Source organism: Vanessa tameamea, chromosome 10, assembly GCF_037043105.1.
Source record: "Vanessa tameamea isolate UH-Manoa-2023 chromosome 10, ilVanTame1 primary haplotype, whole genome shotgun sequence".
Lineage (NCBI taxonomy): Eukaryota > Metazoa > Arthropoda > Insecta > Lepidoptera > Nymphalidae > Vanessa > Vanessa tameamea.
Window position 1 is genome coordinate 7691937 of NC_087318.1, and position 18128 is coordinate 7710064.

At 30.4% G+C, this 18128-nt stretch overlaps 1 protein-coding gene across 1 annotated transcript in view; it reads right to left on the bottom strand.

Moving 5' to 3' along the window:
* Positions 1-10975, bottom strand: part of LOC113403898 (protein dissatisfaction) — a 31933-nt gene extending 20958 nt beyond the window's left edge. The window contains exons 1-3 of the mRNA XM_026644531.2: positions 10966-10975; positions 6914-6994; positions 6251-6412 (exon numbers count right to left, since the gene is read on the bottom strand). Coding sequence (XP_026500316.1) covers positions 6251-6412; positions 6914-6994; positions 10966-10975 — 253 coding nt within the window. The remainder of the gene's footprint in view (positions 1-6250; positions 6413-6913; positions 6995-10965) is intronic.
* Positions 10976-18128: the final 7153 nt, after the last annotated feature.

The window sequence follows — 18128 nt, forward strand, 5'->3', positions numbered from 1 at the left end:
ATGATATTATCCTGTAAATTTAACTCTCGTTAAATATTTCTTCAAAAACAAAAACTTGTGGACGAAACAAAAACATTTAAAGTTATGTGATTTGATTGAATATTACAGCTAATTATTATTAATACCAAAAACCAATTATGACTAAACCTCAACAAATCCACTCATCCGTAATGCAATTAACTCCCCAATGTAAAACAGAAATTAATTAACTATCGCTTAAAGTATCACAAAAAATAGCATCATCAGAGCCAGATGTAACGGTTTATTCCATTATAATATTTTATTTTCGTTAAACTATGATCATGCAATAATTTGTTCACGCACGACATGAAAATTAAATTTGATGGGAGAGATTCACTCACGGGACGAGGGTTAAATTCCTTATTGTCAAAATATTGGTCATAATATTTCAGATGGCAACGGGGACAGGTAAAGCGGTGAAATACATATATCGCATAATCGGATCGACGGAAACGAACAACCACGGGGATCGTTTCCTTATAATATTTTTGTTATGGAAACCGTAACTTACACGAAACGTTAAGCAACAATCATGAAATTGTAGAAATTTTATACCTAATCATTTTCATAGTATGAATTTGAAGTATAAATATTTTGATTACGCCTAACATTGATAGAACATTTGCGATGTACAAATAATTTATGTTGACAAAAAGGAATATTTAAAGTTCCTTTTTATTTAAAGAACCTTTCGTAACTTTTATTTTGTTTTAACATACTTATAAAAACGATGAAAAAAAGGAAACCGGGGAAGATAATGTTAAAATGATTTAAATATACCAACCTATCAAACTATATAACAATAATATATTGATTGCCGAATAATACGAATTCTACAAGCATTTCTAATTTCACAATGATAGTTAAATTGAGTTCACCCTCACTTGCTCCCCTCGGGGATCGCCGTGGTCAGGAGAGCAGGAGGTGTCGAACACGTGTTAAAATTCTAGCTCCTGAACACTCTTGGAGCGATAGAACAATTCGTTACGCTTCTTATGGGCGTAGCACGCAATGGTTTTGTATGAGAATGGCCAATAAATTTAAGGGTCAGAAAGGACTAATGTTGCATAAAAAGTATGCTATAAAAGCGCCAACTTCACGTTAATTTATTAACGTATTATGTTAGGATAACGAGTTAGACGATGTTTTGTTATTTTACGACCAAATTCTTAAATATCTGATTTTCTTATTAATTGTTTTTAAGTTCTATAAACATGGAATATATTATTTACGGTGTAGCAGCAGATACCTGTGAATTATTATAGGTAGATGTACGTTAGTTAATTCGAATCTATTAAAATATTTTATGGAGGATATATTTCAATCTAAACTAGAACTTTTACAGCATAGATATAGTCTCATAATATTATGCCCAAAAACCTAACAAACCCAAGTTGACTTAGAAAAACAATTACAACACATTTTTGTACACCTGTAATCAATTTTCTATTTCATGCGCTTTACTCAAAATAAATGTTACACATGCAAGTATGTATAATTTGATATATTTCAATGATGTATAAAATCACAAAACACATAAGTTTGATGGGTAATACAATTTCAACACAATACAGAAACAAAATACGCAAGAAGAACCTAACTAAAAACCTGCCTAAAGTTAAAAAAAATATTACTGCTTGCTTTATTAATAACGCAATATTTATTCCATATACATTATACATATATAATAAAGTTATTTACAATTAGAAACAAGAATCAAAGGTTGATAAGATTACTAATGAATGACCGTACAAAAACAAAGACAGAGATAGGGGAAAGCTTGAGTCCCAATTCATTAAATTGATATACTCTTTTTCACAAAAGAACTTCTAAAAGGTAAGCTCATTGTAGATTCCGAATCTTGTGCGCAAACCGGTAAATTAAAAATAAATATTGTGAAACGTCAGTATGTTACGGGTGAGCGCTGGGAAATATCAGGGAAAATTCTAAAAATGCCAGAACGGACTCTCGTCGATTCACAGGGGTGGTGTGGGGTAAGGTGAATCTTTTTGTGAAGTGGAGAGAATTAATTTAACCCGCTGCGGGGTAACACGACATGGCGGTAATTGAAAAGTTTGCCCCTTGGCTGCTGGCTGAGAGCTCAGTCGGCGACGGTTACGCGTCTTCACGACATTGCTCTTATTACCAGATTTCGTGGTAATTGCTGTTAGTCGTTTAATTTAATTTAATTTATATAACTTTTATGTAATTTGAATACAGAGAAAAATTAAACAAATAAGTTTCTTGTTATTTATCCTAGTAGGAATCTATATTTTGAAAAATTTTGCTTTTGATTATATTTATACCATATTTATTTAATTAAATGTCTGTTTTGTGAAAGTAATTTTTAAGATTATAGACTATATATTATATTTTTTAATTATTTATTAATAACTTTGGTATATTTAGGTCAAAGAGCGCAAATCGAAATCACAATGTTAAAATTTAATAAATGACGACATCTAAAGTTATTTTAAAAGGCAAATGGTTAACTTTTAAGAAACGAAAGTAAGAGCTTTTTGGTATCTACCCTTTAAGTTTTTCGTGGGTATTATAATTATAAGAGTGCGACTCGCAAAAGTCTCTACGAAACAAAATCGATTTAAAATTAATCGACAAAGTTATATTGAGGATTACTTTTATTTGATCGGTTAAAATGAAAGATGATATTTTCCTTCGGAATATAAATAATTGTCATAAATTTGGTTATACAATTACTATTTGAAAATTTTGGATCATTTAAATGTATCAATCTATAATTAAAATTATTATAACTTATATATTTTATGCTTTAATAGAAATAAAAGGCAGTATATTTATACCTATTAATATAAGAAGCGTTATTTTAAAAAACCATAATTTTCAATTAACATCGATAATTCAATATATGCAATTTTAGATGATGAACGTTGGCAACATTGGCAATGTTATAGAGATAGATTAACCTACGGGTCAGAGTCAACGTTTGACTAGAACCGATTTGCTTCGTGTTTGCTCCGTGATATTGAAGTTAGCTGATTGGCTGTTCGTTTGACTATAAACTTTGTTAACTCTATAGATGAGTTATTTCATGAAAAATATCACAGATATATGTATTATTATTCATTATGTTATTATCACTAAGTTGTATTGTTTAACTACTAATTTAACTAATATACTAATTATTAAATACATAACCTTCTAGCATACTTCTACTGTAACACATAATATATAATATAACTGCACAAAGACAATGAGGTTTAGACATATTTCAGTACTTTTTATTATTTGTTACATTCCTACATTTATGTGTATCAAGATGATATGTCAAATTAGAATAAAATTTGTACTATCTCTTTATTTTCACTTTCATTACATACTTTTACATACAAATAAACAACTTTTACATCCAAAAAACAGTAAATTAATCAAATTATATTCTTTATGCAAAAAATATTAAATATTTATTGAATTAATTTTTATAAATTGTAATATCCTTCGAGAGATTTGTGTGCGCGTTAAAACAGGAAACGTCGTCGTTGTCTGCGGCGAGTAAGTTTCGTGAGGGCGTATAATTACGCGAGCGAGTAAACATATAAAGGTAATCCGGGTCGCGGTGGCACAAAGTGATGCTCGTGAATAATTTAGCGGCAGAGCACCTGCGGCGAGACCGCAGCTCGCTACTCCTCTGCTGACAGGGCTACGTTCAATTCGTTCCATTAGCGATGAGAATACTATGTATTATTTACTAGCTTACTGATTCACGCTACACAAGTATATTTATAGGTATGTAAGAAGAATATACCTAATCGATTAATCTACTTTAATTAAGAATATGTGCTACTTGGAAATTAAACTAATAGCCAAGTAAGTAAGTTCATTAAACTAAAAGCCACTTAAACTGATTAAAAATTGCTTAATTTCAATTTAATTCAATTAAAACTAAGGGGTAGTCTAGTCTAGGCATTACTTATTTTTTTAAACAGTATTTGAGTCTGTTTTATTACTTAATAAATGGTTTGGGTATCTAAAATATATTGACAGCCCTATATTATAAACGTCATAATCAACATAGAATACTCAAAAGCTTTGTAACAAGAGATGGCGCCCGACTTGCGACCGACATAGGATGATAGGACTATGAATATTCATTTATTCACAAAATTTTGCTTAGTTACATAGATTTATTCCGGGTCATGTGCATAAATAATTTGAAGTAAATTGATTTGAAATAAAGATAAAAATCACGAATAAAATGTTTGATTTTACTTGGTGGAAGACCTTGGTAGCAAGCCTGACTCAGGAGGTACCCACTTATTACTTATTCTTCCGCCATGGAATTATATTTAGAATTGTTGTACATTGGCTTAAAGTGTGAGTGAGTCAGTTTAACTACAGGTACAGGGAACATAACATCTTAGTTCCCAAAGAGCATTGACGATGTAAGAAATGGCTAATATTTCTTATATGCCCATTTGCCAGCCCGCCTGAACAAAATATATATTATATGTAATAATTAGCAAAATCACTGTATCAAATGTCGTAAAACCCCCTGGTAACTATCCTAATTAGCCTGGCGTTTGTAGAAGAATTCATTGTAAAAAAATAAATAGTCAGGCGGCATGACCAATACATGTAGTATGGCTATGAAGCATGTTATATCAGTAGATATGTCAATCCAGTTAGTCGTACCATTGAGTTTCTTATTTCTTTACCGCTATCCTTTCCCGTAATGAGGCAGATTTCTGGTAAGTATAGGATTTTCCAAAGTTGAGGATGCCTGTCATATGGTCTAACATGAAGGGGTGATAAATTGAACTATAGATACGTTTGCGTCAATAATTGTAGCGTTGGAAATGCCTTTATAGTTCAATCTTAAAATTTTGAAATAGAACGCATAGTTTATTTCGAAAAGTAGCAACACGCTTAAGTCTGCTATACGGCTAATTTTGATTTTTAACTTGAAAATGTAAGTATCATTGAGTGTTTATTGAAACGAAGTTATTTTTTTACGTAGTAGTAAGTACGAAGTAGTTATTTTTTAAGTTTACACGGCTTACAGAAGAATGAACCGGAAAAATCGTAATGTATGGTAAAAGCGTTATACCCCCTCCAGGCGACCTTTCCTTCTCTTTCTCTTTATCTTTATCTCTTTTTAGCATACGGTACGGTTTTTTTTAATATTATTTAAACGTGCTTTTAACAACATTTTTTGTTGTTTTTATTTATTTTATTGTGTCTGATATTCAATATGTACATACTATATTGCAAAAGCAATTGCGTTCCAACCGGGTAACCCAAGACAATTCTCTTTTTTTTTTTATTTACCTGTAAATATACAACCTATACACAATATATTCCAGTTTCATTTTATTTACTCGGTGTTTATGAAAGCATAAAATTATCGTTTGGTAATAAATAAAAGCGACAGAGGCTGACAGCGCAACACAATATTGGGCACATCGAGATGACATAATGACAGATAGGATCGGATGTGGTGGAAATTGAACGGCACTGTACGCGGCAACGCTGGCTAGTTTTATTTCACTCAATATTTCACTGAGTGAGCTCTGGACAAAACAACCTGCTGTGAATGTGATGGACATAAATGCAGACCGCACTATTATAGTCCTCCAGTTTCATAATAGGATCCGCTTTTGTAATATACCGATAGAGTACTTCTTGTGTGAACATCGAGCTCATATGATATTTTGATAAATTAATTCAGACATTCGGTATAAACATTGTGTTTATAAGTTTGAAAATCATTTAAAAAATTCTTTATTGTTATATTATAAATATATCTATTTGTAATATCATTATTTAAAACCCTATTCTTTTCACGAGTAGGAAATAAAAATAGAGTTATGTTCCTTACATAATATGATATCCAATCACAATAACATAATAAGAAGAAACATGAAACTCACCCGATCGTAATATCTGAATTAGTTAAAGTGTGATATTTACTATAAATAATTGTAACATATCATGTGTTAGTTTCAGTCAGGTTTCATTTTCAGTCAACATTTTACAACTTTAGGAAGTGAGTTCTAATAGAATACCGATACTGTTTACTCAATAAGACATTTTATATAATAATTTTACTACAATATCTGTGTTACTATATACTGATACATTATTATTCTTATGTAAAGGAAACTAGCAAAAGGGAAATAACCAATTTTGTATTGCGTTCGTTTGCGTGCTTATATATCGACCTTTCTAGAATTGGTATATTCAAGCTCACCATCTTTATTCATGTTGGCTTGAAAGCACTTGGCGAGTCTGCAGGCACGACACTGATTCCTGTGTGTCTTGTCCACTGGACAGCGGCCTTTCATCTCTCCACCCGCCTTGCACGTGTATACTCGATTTCGATGGATCGACCTCTTAAAGAAGCCTGAACATCCTGGTATATTAAAAAGAAAAACTATGTAAAAAAAATACAAATATCAGAAGATGCATTTCACGTGATACGGACCGGCAAAAAAATGTAATTCTGAATCTGATCTGATTTTAGACGTTTAATATTTTTTTGTCAAATTAACCAAAGGTGTGTCTTTGGTAAAATTTTTACTTCCGCTTCCGTTAAATTCCAAACATTGACAGTTATAATAAAAAAACGAAGACGAGCAAAATATTTAGGAAATGTAAAACTACTAGGTTTGTTAACTTTTTATCATTGTTTTCATCTAAAAATCGCCCTCTCGAAATCGAAGAGAGAGAGTGCAGCCGAGTGTGCGCATATACTTATGAATCTTCTATGGAATTGGCTAATCTTTAAGATTGGCCACCTTAAAAAAATCAGGAGGACATACTGGCCGAAATTTTCTTTTTTATCTGGTCCAATCTACACTTATTAAATCTAGTATCTAGTAGTATTTAACATATAAAAAGATTCTAATCTTACCGTCGCAGCTGTAAATGCCATAATGCTTGCCAGAACTTCTATCACCGCACACGTTGCAGGGGATGTCGAGCAGTCTGTCCCCTATAATGATAATTATGATTTTCTTTACATCATTTTAAATTTACCACTTACTATTTAAATATAAAGCCGAGAAACGAATTTCTAATTTATAAATATATTTAAATTCTAATTAGAAACTAATTACTTGATGTTACTTAGATGTGTTTTATTCTTATTCCGCGTAAAATTTGACGACTGTAATAAAACCACGCAAGTTAAATAAGAAAATAATATGTTATAAATATATCATTACTCTAATAAAAAATAATTGTTATTATACTATAGGTAGGTATATAAACTTTTACAATTTATATTCGAAATTAAACAAGCGAAACAACAAAGTCTGTGGAGATACAATTATTATTTAAAAATAATAATAATAAAATATGAAATTGTACGTATAATATTATTGTATATATATTATGTGTTACAGTTGAAGGTGGCAAGGATTAAGCTTTCATAGCCTATCGTATATTATATGTTTATTTTGAAGAGCCTCATATTCTGAATAACTAGTTGAATTTATATATAATATACTGTATACTAAGTTTGTAGTAAGAGGCAGATATAATTGTGTTAAAGATATATATATATATAATTATCTTTATTATATACCGATAATATCACTATGAATTGTTATTGAAAAAGTACATCAGATAACATAAAAATACTTTTTAAATTAAACCATTATTGTTAATAAAGAAGTAAAAGACACATTTTTTTTCAATTAGAATAACAATTTCAAAATTATTTCACCTTTTGTGTAAATAACATCTACTAATTACAAAATAACGTGTCGATTGCAGTATTAGCAGGTTAAGTCTGAGGTATATTTATTCTATTACGTTCTTCAATAACAGTGCACTCTCCCCAGCACAAAATAGATTAGTCAGATTACACGAATCTCGCTAATAACGTGTTTTTGTTGCGTTTACAGACACCATCTTACTCAGCTGCCCCTTTTCCTCGTCGCTTAGCGTTGCGTATTATAGATACAGTCACACCGTTGCGTTAACAAAAAAAATATGTTTAAAATACTATATATAGCTTTTATCGTTTTTATTATTATCCATTTTTTTTGCAATTGTCAATGATATGTCGTTTTAGAAATGACGTTTTGATAACGCTGGTATAAGTAAAGAGTAATAATTATATTTATAATATATTATGAAGAATCTACAGTTTTATTAAAATTATATCTAGGAAAGTATTCATAAATATCCATTTAATATTTTCGAAGCTTGCATTTTTTCGCTCAAAGTATAAGTATCAATAGCGGTGTAACAACAATTCCCGCCTTAATGCCGCAAATCCTTTTGAAGGAGAGATCATTTCTTTTTTACTGAAATGGACTTAGACGACTTTAGCGATCGTCTTTCGGGCCTCAAAGAAAAGCCGCGAAGTGTCGTAATTATCCCCTTTAATATTTGAAAGATTTTTTTCTTCAAATAAAATTTGTATTTTATAAACACCATAAATTAAATTTAAACAACAAGAATAAATTATTCATCGCATATATATACATCGGTAAATCAATAGCGATGTGTGTTAATTTATTAATTATAAGCAGCACATTTATATATATAAATAATATATAGGTAGTAAGAGGGGTTGTATGTGTTAATGCACCGATGCGTGAGGCCCTGTGCACCGAACTCTACATAATTCGCGACAAAATACCATAGTCGTGTGAAACGCCACACTCTCTAATTCGCCGCTAATATACCAACGCTAATCTTTGAATGTTAACTATTTAATAATGTTCGAAGTATTTTGAAAGATAAATACATTCCGATTTAATAATGTCATTAGAGAAAATAATAATAATAATAGACAAAGGAAATTGGAAAATGAAGAAACCGCTATGACTATTTTTAAAAAAAGGTAAGAAAATTGATTTTTAAATGATAAAATGTATGTATTAAACTTATTTTAAATATTAATATTGTCTAGGAGTAATTACTAAAATCCTCATTTAATTGATTTAGGCTTGCACTTGACAAACATACACAATGTTCAGTTGATTCGGCTAAGTTTTAGATTTGGGGCTATGGCGAATGACTCCCTGAAATTTAAGCAGCAATAGTTTCAAAGACTTATATTATATAGGTGTAAATTTTTAAAACGTTAATTGTTTTAATCGGTTATATTCTCTGAAATCTAATAAAAATATAATTTTAAACATAATTTTGAAGTTTTCTGTGGTGTATGCTTCTCGTTATTTTGTCCAATGAATACTAATATAATATGAAATACGCAAATAAGGGATTAATTTACATGGAGTGTGAAAATAAAAGTAAAAATAGTTTAATTAAAAGTTGTTAAATTGGACCACGCTGTGTAAAGTTGTAAGAGCTTGGCAAGGGAGCGTGATCTAACGAAGTTTTGGGTTCGTCCCTAAGTTACATTCACAAAGACTAGGATTTGTTGCGTTTCAATGATCTTAAACGTTGTCTTAATTCCAACTACGTATTGTATAGTTCTAATTAAACAATCGTATAAAGGCTTGTCTACATTGAGTATATAAAATTATAATATTGCTATGATACTTAATATATATCTAATTTAAAATAAAAATTCACACATCGAACTTATACTTAAGAGAAGTTTTGGTGCGTATTCCACCATGATGCTGCATGTGCCATAATTTCATTGACATTAGATACAAACAGGTTTGCTCATGACGTTTTCCTTCGCATCCGAGTATGAGATGAATTATAAACACAAATTGAAATTACAAAATCTTTATTATGTAGTATGTACCTATATTGCAATGTAATATACTTAAATAGTAATAGTAATGTGATGTAAATAGATCTAGTTTGTAATGACAATTCTCATAATGATAAGTCTTGTAAAGTCAAGACATTCCAGGGATTTATTTTTATAACTACATATAATATACTTAAATAATACCTATTTACATATCAAATTGAGATTCCCACATGATTATCATACAAGCCCTCGTTAGACACCGATATAGACAGTCTCACACAAGGACTTTATCTTCCCGACGGAAATTACTCGATATGATGTTCTTACACAAACTTTTTAATAACTACATAAACTACCCTAACTTAGGAATGTATGTCCCATTAAACGGGCTAACACGACTTTCAATTGTCGTTAGAAGTCAAAGATTTACGTTCACACACTGCCAGTGTATACGATTAATGTTATTAATCATCAAAATAGGCTTACTACTTAAGCTTGTTTTTTTTTTCTTTTAAATCTTAATCCTTTAAGATATTTAAATTTAAAAACTTAGCATAGATTGTAGTTTTCTGGCTATAGCTGTTGCAAACTATTTTTATTATGTCGTAAAGTCCTGTGTCTGTTAAAATAATATCAGATTTTTTTACAGACGTTCATAAGTATACGTGATTGGTCAAAGATCTTTTTTTTATTGAAAGCAATCATAATAATTTAAGGATAGTAAAAGGAATACATGCATTAAAACGTACACAAAATATATATCTATTTCTTATTTCTATTCCAAAAATTGATACCGTTACTGTTACTGAAATAATATACCGTGATTTAAATCGTCGTATTTTCTTATCACCTACAGGGGTATAACCGTAAAAGGATATTAAAGATTCGTAATCGTATTGATTTATCTATTTTATTCTTTATATCTCCTTTTCTTGTTTGTCATTTAAACAAGTTACGTAAAATTGCATATTTTGAGAAACTAATCAACGTTATCATATACCCAATGTCTTAACTCTTACGAGGAATTCAGCCAGAAACCCTATAGGAATGGAATATTATTAGTATCCATATTTTTATAAATAAAACACAAAAAACTAGAACGTAACAATCTGTAATAGAAACAGTTTTGATATACATTTCGTACTCTACCTTTACCTCACGGGATAGTAATTAGACAAGGTCCTATAAGAACAAATATAGCTAGAAAATTTAAAACAAACGTCTGTTAATTTATGTTAGACTGCTTAAAGAAATAATTTCCAATTAATTTCACCGACCTGTTCCCATTCTCCGGAAAGCCGTAGCCGGCACCCGTTGTTTTTCCCAAAAGGCCGACAGCTCGACGTTTATTTCACCTGATTATAATTAATATTTTCAACACCATTTAACCATTGCGCATGGCTTCAAACGAACTGTGTCGAAGTTTAATTTGATAACTTTATTATAAATCAATAAGGTCCCAATCACATCCGACGAAAATTAAATAAATAGATTCTAAATTAATAAAGAGAAGTACTGATCATATTATAAAAGTTTAACTGACTTCTCTATTATGACTTCGCCACTCGGTCGCGGCTTTCGACAGACTGGTCTGATAATTGTGATCTTTGAAGCCGCTGCGGAGATCGCGAGTCACATCATCCCCTGATTACATCGAGTCCCACCCTCGAGCGGGATGGGAAATCAAGTACGAGTGAGGTGTAAGCGAGAGAACTGCGGACGCATCTTGTGTCTCGGTCCACAGGCTACATTGTCACAGTATCAGTGGTGGCGAATCTGTGTTATGTTTAAACATACCAGTAAAATAATATTTTCTCATTGTAAAAAATCTACCGAAATTAATATTTCAATGCAAATGTTTATAATTTTTTTCTTACATATTGTTATAGTATATAACTGTTCATTCACTCGTTAATAAATATGCACTCAAATTAAAAAATAAATATAATGAACAATATGTATTTTATTTCTATTTAAGATGAACATGATAATATGACATTCGTACCATAGTGAAACAATTGCTAAAAAGATAGATTGATTTATTTTAACGGTGCACTATTAAAATTTAATTAAAATAAATTTCTTTCAAACTAAACATATTTTTCTTTAGATATCTGTCAGTACTGTAAACATTAAAACGTCAAGTAAGATCTGGGGTGAGAAGCGAGCTTTAATTGGCTGGGCGGTGTCAACGGCCAATAGGCGACCGCCTTTTATATAGGGGGCGGCGCATACGGCTTTTGAATTGAAATCGAGCTACGAAGCGAAAATACCACGTGCGACATAGACTTACGGCTTATTACACTATCTACGGTCGCAGCCACAAGATCTTTTACAAAATTCATCCGAGTAACACACGTCCATCCGACGGATAAGTGGGCTTGTTTACATTTAGCTACAGATATCTCATCGATTTATATGGCTTATGCCGTAAGCCTTTGCATTAGTATACTCTTCTATCTGTAGTTATTTTTTTTTGTTTACGCTGAGTCTTTACCTTAAATAAAAACATTGTTTTATAGATTCCCCGATAGTGCGAACGTATTTATTTTTCTACTTATTAGCGACATGAAACTATTAGGAGTCTGAATTAATTTGTTTTTGTTTTTTATCTGTACATCTGTCAAGCGTCAAACGCTTAAAAAAACATTATAAGAGATTAAACTCTTTGTGTTTTTTTTTATAACAGCTTTAACGTTTATTTTATAGCACAGAAAATAATTTCCAGGCATATATCTACTTAATATATATTTTTTGTTTCATGTTTATAAATAGTAACATATTTAATTATTCAAAATAAATATAGCCTGATTAACTATATCTACCTGAGGTGGTGAAGCTACCCACCTACCATAACACCGACTTGGAACGTATTAAAAGAGGTTTTTAACCGCTGGTATTTTTAATAACACCATATTTAAAACATATAAATGCATATTTCAATATACTTAATAGGAATTGAAGTGTCTCTTCGGTTATGCATCTTACCTTTTCGTTTTTAAATATTTAAATTTTTTATAATGCTTACCGTTAAAACTTCTCGTCAAAAACTAACAGGAAACACTTAAAATGATGATGTAAGGAATCATGCTGTGTATCAAGTAAATTGAATTAAAAATGTCCATCGATTATTAATTCCAATTTTTATTGTCTTCAAAATGATTTTCCGTGTCATGTCCATATAAAATCGATATATACCTATCTATATCTTTGCTAATCTTCTTATAGACATTTTGAACATTTTTATCCCAAAGAGCTAAATCTTTGCACAAATATTAAGCACTTTGTGATATTAAATATTTGTATAAACGTTATCTTTGCAATAAGATTAATGATTACGGTGAAATATGTTATTTTATTGGTGTATTTTTACGTACTTAATTAGTTTGTGTTTGGTGAAACATTCGTTGCGAGTTAAACCTATTAATAGCAGTCTAGAACTCGAGATTAATAGAGAAATATTTTTAAAAACATTTTCGGTTCCCTGCCTTTTTGTATCAAAATCTTGTATATTTTTATTTACAAAATATATTTTTGCTTTCCCTTTTATAAAATTAATAGGCGCCTATTAATTTTATTTCAAATCAAATAACTTTGGTTACTCTTGTAACTTTATAGTGAAGCTAGCCTGTAGTCTACCTCGTTGGTCTAGTGGCTAGTAAAAGGCCGTATGGAAGCGGCACGTAAAAGAATTGGTCCTGCGCCTAAAGTCTTTACGGTCATGTCGGATTTGCCGCCCATCGGATTAAAGAGCGAGGGAATACAGAGTGGACCTGTGTTTGGGCGCAAACTTGTGCATTCTAATATGTCCTGCGCAGTTGACTGGAACTCCTTGACATTCTAAGCCGTGACCGAAATCGATCAGACATTATCATCGTCATCATCAGCACCTAGTGGGTTTTGTAAATTATAATTTTAACCACTTATGACATAGATATAACTTGTCTTATTTATATTTAAGATACTTTGTATGCTCTATATAAATATAAAAATCTACTTACATGATATTATTTTAATTTAGGATCTTGTCTATGTTCGTGTATTCTACGAAAAAAATATTGGATAGAAAAGAAAATAACTAGGTACAACTATAGTTTAATATACGTTATTAAAAAAAAACGAATATCTAAAACTGTTAATAACGTAGCTACGTGATTTAGAATACATCTTTAAAATTTTCTTCTTCTGTTATTTTTTCAACTAATCCATCCACACATCATACATAAATACAATATTATTTTATTCTAGGAGGTTGGTCTTTTATCCTAATGTAATCACTTGAGAATAAATACACGTGACCAATACACGTGACCACTTAAGAGTGAATAAATCTTTTAAAATAATAATTAGCACAATTTATTTATCGAATTCATTATCATAATCAATATTTTTTGAATATTATGATCATCGTCATTTAACTACTGATATAGGACTATTATATACTATATATATATTATGATATACTACAAGGTGCTTCAAAGCTCCCAGTTCTCTTTCCGCGTCCCGTCAATCCCAATTTCTTCATGTTATCGGTCTACGTGACAGTGTAAATATGAGGCGCAATCATTACTAGATATGCGATGATTAAAAAAAATGTGTTTTTTACACATTTGTTTTAGTACATAAACCATATTCTGGTGCCTCAGTGCAATTTGGCTACCTACCATCAGAGATCACATTGGAAATATATATTTGTTGCTGTGTTCAGTTTTGATGGATGAGATAACCAGTTCAATGAATAAAATGCATATTGTAAAGAAATACGCTAATTATTGTGACTATTAACAAACTCCCAGGTAATAAAAATATAAAAAGATAAGCTTATAAAATGCTTATCATTTTTATAATATTCAACGATTCGTTTTGCTAACGTATAATTGAGTTGTGTAATTATTATGTTGTTGTCATAAATTTATCCTACTATCCGTTCCTACTAATATCTATTTCCGTACTATTCCTACTTCCGTATTATTCTTACTATCCATAGAATTTGATCCGTAAGTAAAAATGGTATCAGATGCACCTATTGTATTAAATTTCGTTGAGAATTCTGCATCCCGAAAGCAAAATAAATCGCTTTTTGAGACATAAGTGCTTCAAATGTAGAAGAATTTCATCAAATAATTACTAGTAGTACCCAAATCTAGTAAAAATCAAGCATAAGTAATAACATTAATAGAATATTTTATGAAAAGTTCTCACGAATTGTTTTACGAAACACACTTTATTACAATGGTATGTTATCAAAAATAACACTTATTTTAAAATTAAAATCAGTTTTGAGATTTCCATTTCAATTGTTCATTTTTGATAAAATAACATACGCCGGACATTAAATATGGGGTCTACACCCCACGGCGGATACGGCATGGGGTCTATCGCATGGAACACGGGTGTTATAAGTACTTAAACTTTTCAAATAATGTGCGCGTGACCGAGCCGTCGTTGGCTAGAGTCCGTTTAAGCTTTATTTGTCGACTGAATAGAACAACTTCTGATGAGTGTTTAATAAGTACCTCATATGATTAGTATTTATTGTACAAAGTCTATTTAATGCCATTGCTATCTTATTAAATGGGGTCACCTCACGTCATATATTCACAGGACGCAATAACTATTTAATTACCAACATAATTGTATAAATTAGGTACATTTTATTATTCTGTTCATTTAATCATGATTGTCCACTAATATTATAAATTAGTAAGTTATGGTTATTTAATTTTTCCGTAATCAAATAACATAAATTTGTTTAACTAATACTGTCAGGACGGTACAAACTATATGTATGTGTAGCAGTTTTATATGCTGCATATAGTTTATACAATGTGAATGTAGTCTTAGACAAAATAGTCAGTTTAAGCGTACGCTGTAAATACTTTTTTATATTTTCATTCGAATTAAAGAATACTAAAAATTAGAGAATACATGAATACTTTGTATTAAAATTTGTAGATTTTTAAAATATCGTGATGATCGGTACTCTCTGATTCTGAAAAAAATATATCCTGTGATATACTTCAATGCAAAAATGTTTTAAGTGAAAGGTAATGTCTCTAACATTTTATATAACAGTAGTTCATTTTTTATCTTAATATCTCCACAGATTTGCTGTCTGTGTCGTTATTATATCATATTAATGAATATAATTAATTATGCCATTTTATTGCCAGGCAGCACAACAATCTAATTTCAATTTTCAATTCCAAGTTATGGGTTACAAATTGATGTCGAAAAGTTTGCATTGAACTCTACGACGATAATTTCTTCATTGACTTGGAGTTTTTCTTTGTTAAGTAGTCTTCTTTATTGTTATTAGTTCTTCGTGGGTGGTTCAAACTCAGCGTTAAAACTGGAACACAACCATACTAAGAAATGCTGGTTAGTGATAGAATATATGAACAGTGGGTAGTAACTACCGTCTGGGCTTGCACAAAGTCCTACCACCAAGTAAATTCTCAATAGTAATGTGTACTACTTACGTTTTGTATGCCAGTGTTAGTTAAATTTTAAAAAGTTTTTGGGGTGTACATAATGTAACAATTTATTACTTACAAACGACGTCTTTATTAATAATAATAACCCGGATTTGGAAAAAAAGTGGATTGTAAAAAAAATAATAACTAAAAGCAAGGCTAGCACTTACTATTCGACAAAGAAAGAAGTATGATAATTAGGTACACATTAAATAAGCCCCAACAACGATATAAAATAGCATAACCAAAGCACCTATAATTATATTCGCTCACTCACCCTTTAAATCGGAACAGAGTATTGATGTTTAGCGGTAGAATCATTGATCAATGATTAATACCCCCACCCATACGGGTTTACACCAAGCTCTACCATCAGGTAATTATATGCATATTCATTTTTATAGGTTTAATAATTCAGCTAAAATTCAAAACAATTACATAAGAAAAAAAAATTATATTCAATTAAAAAAGTGAGAAATTAACTAATGTAATATATTCATTATTGCTCTGGGTGTTACTTAGTCCGTCCACATTAACGGCTTTCAATAGGACGCTCGAAGGAGTAATATTCGTTTACTTTTTATACTGTTTATGTTATATAAAAAGCCGCTGTATGTAATTTAATGAAATTGTTCGGTAGTAATGTAAGACAAAAGAAACATTCATGAACGTACCTATATACTCATATTGATATATGTACACACGCACAGACATCCTTATAAAATAATTTTAACGAACTCTGAGATATATTACTGAATTAGGGCTACCAGACCCTTCACCCTAAAAATGATAATGGGGAAACGCTGGTAAAACAACTATGAAGAAGAACTTGAATCCTAAAATGATTAATTAATTGAGCCTTAATTTTGCGAAACAATAAAAATAGTTATTTTTAAAGATAACCAGACAGCAGCATGCGCCTAAAACTTGACAGAGTTTAAATCTAGGATACCAAGGAAAACTTAAGTTTAAAAACACTTTCAATGTATATAGTAAAAAGTTATTCGATTCGAATACTGAAACTGTTAATTTTTTAATAGTTTAATTCATAGGCTTACTGTATAATTTATCGCTTTTATAATTTATTTTATAATAAATAAATGGGTTTCATTATTTAAAATCATGACTATATTTGTAAAAATACCTTATCTAGATATTACACATTAATGTTCAGACGCTTTTACTTCACCGGTGTGATGCTACACACCTGCACTGGTGACAAATGAGTACTACGGGAAAAATCGCGCACTTGCCGCGTTTGGCTGAATTAATTCGTCTCGCGGTGTCTCTTAGAGCGTCATTCTTTAAAGCAGACATATGAAAATGATAGAAGTACCAAGTAAACCAAGTCCATATTTAAAATATCAAAAAGTAAATTTATATTTATTTGAACGTAACTGTATATGAAAGGTATTAAAACTAAGAACTAAATAATGATTACTCGTTTTATTGTTTTTAGATAATACTACCGACATCGTTTTATGGTACAAAAGTGATATATATTTAGAGATTGCCGATGATTAAAATTATATTAAAGTTTATTTTATTACTTTTAATGAATGCTCTGTCTAAAATATACTACGCAGTAGAGCTCGTAGCAGGCACTTAGTTGGTAGCCCGCGGCACTCTGATTTATGTTCCAGCGACATTCAACCGTGACAATTTATTTCAATTAACGCTTCTACGCCCCCAGCATTTCATCTGCATCTACGAGATTTATATTAACCATTGTCTCAAATTGAGATATTGCACAGTTATTTATATAATTATTGCAAAAATATACATCCAAAACGCCGATTTTTTCAAAGCTTTTCCCTTTTATAATTTTTTAAAATAAATTGTGTATATTGAAATTAAATTCGTGTTTAAGTGTTTTAGCAAGCAAACGTACATGATCTAAAGCAGTAACTACAATCAAACAAAAAAAAAAAAGCACTGTTATATTAGAAAAAAATAATTGAATC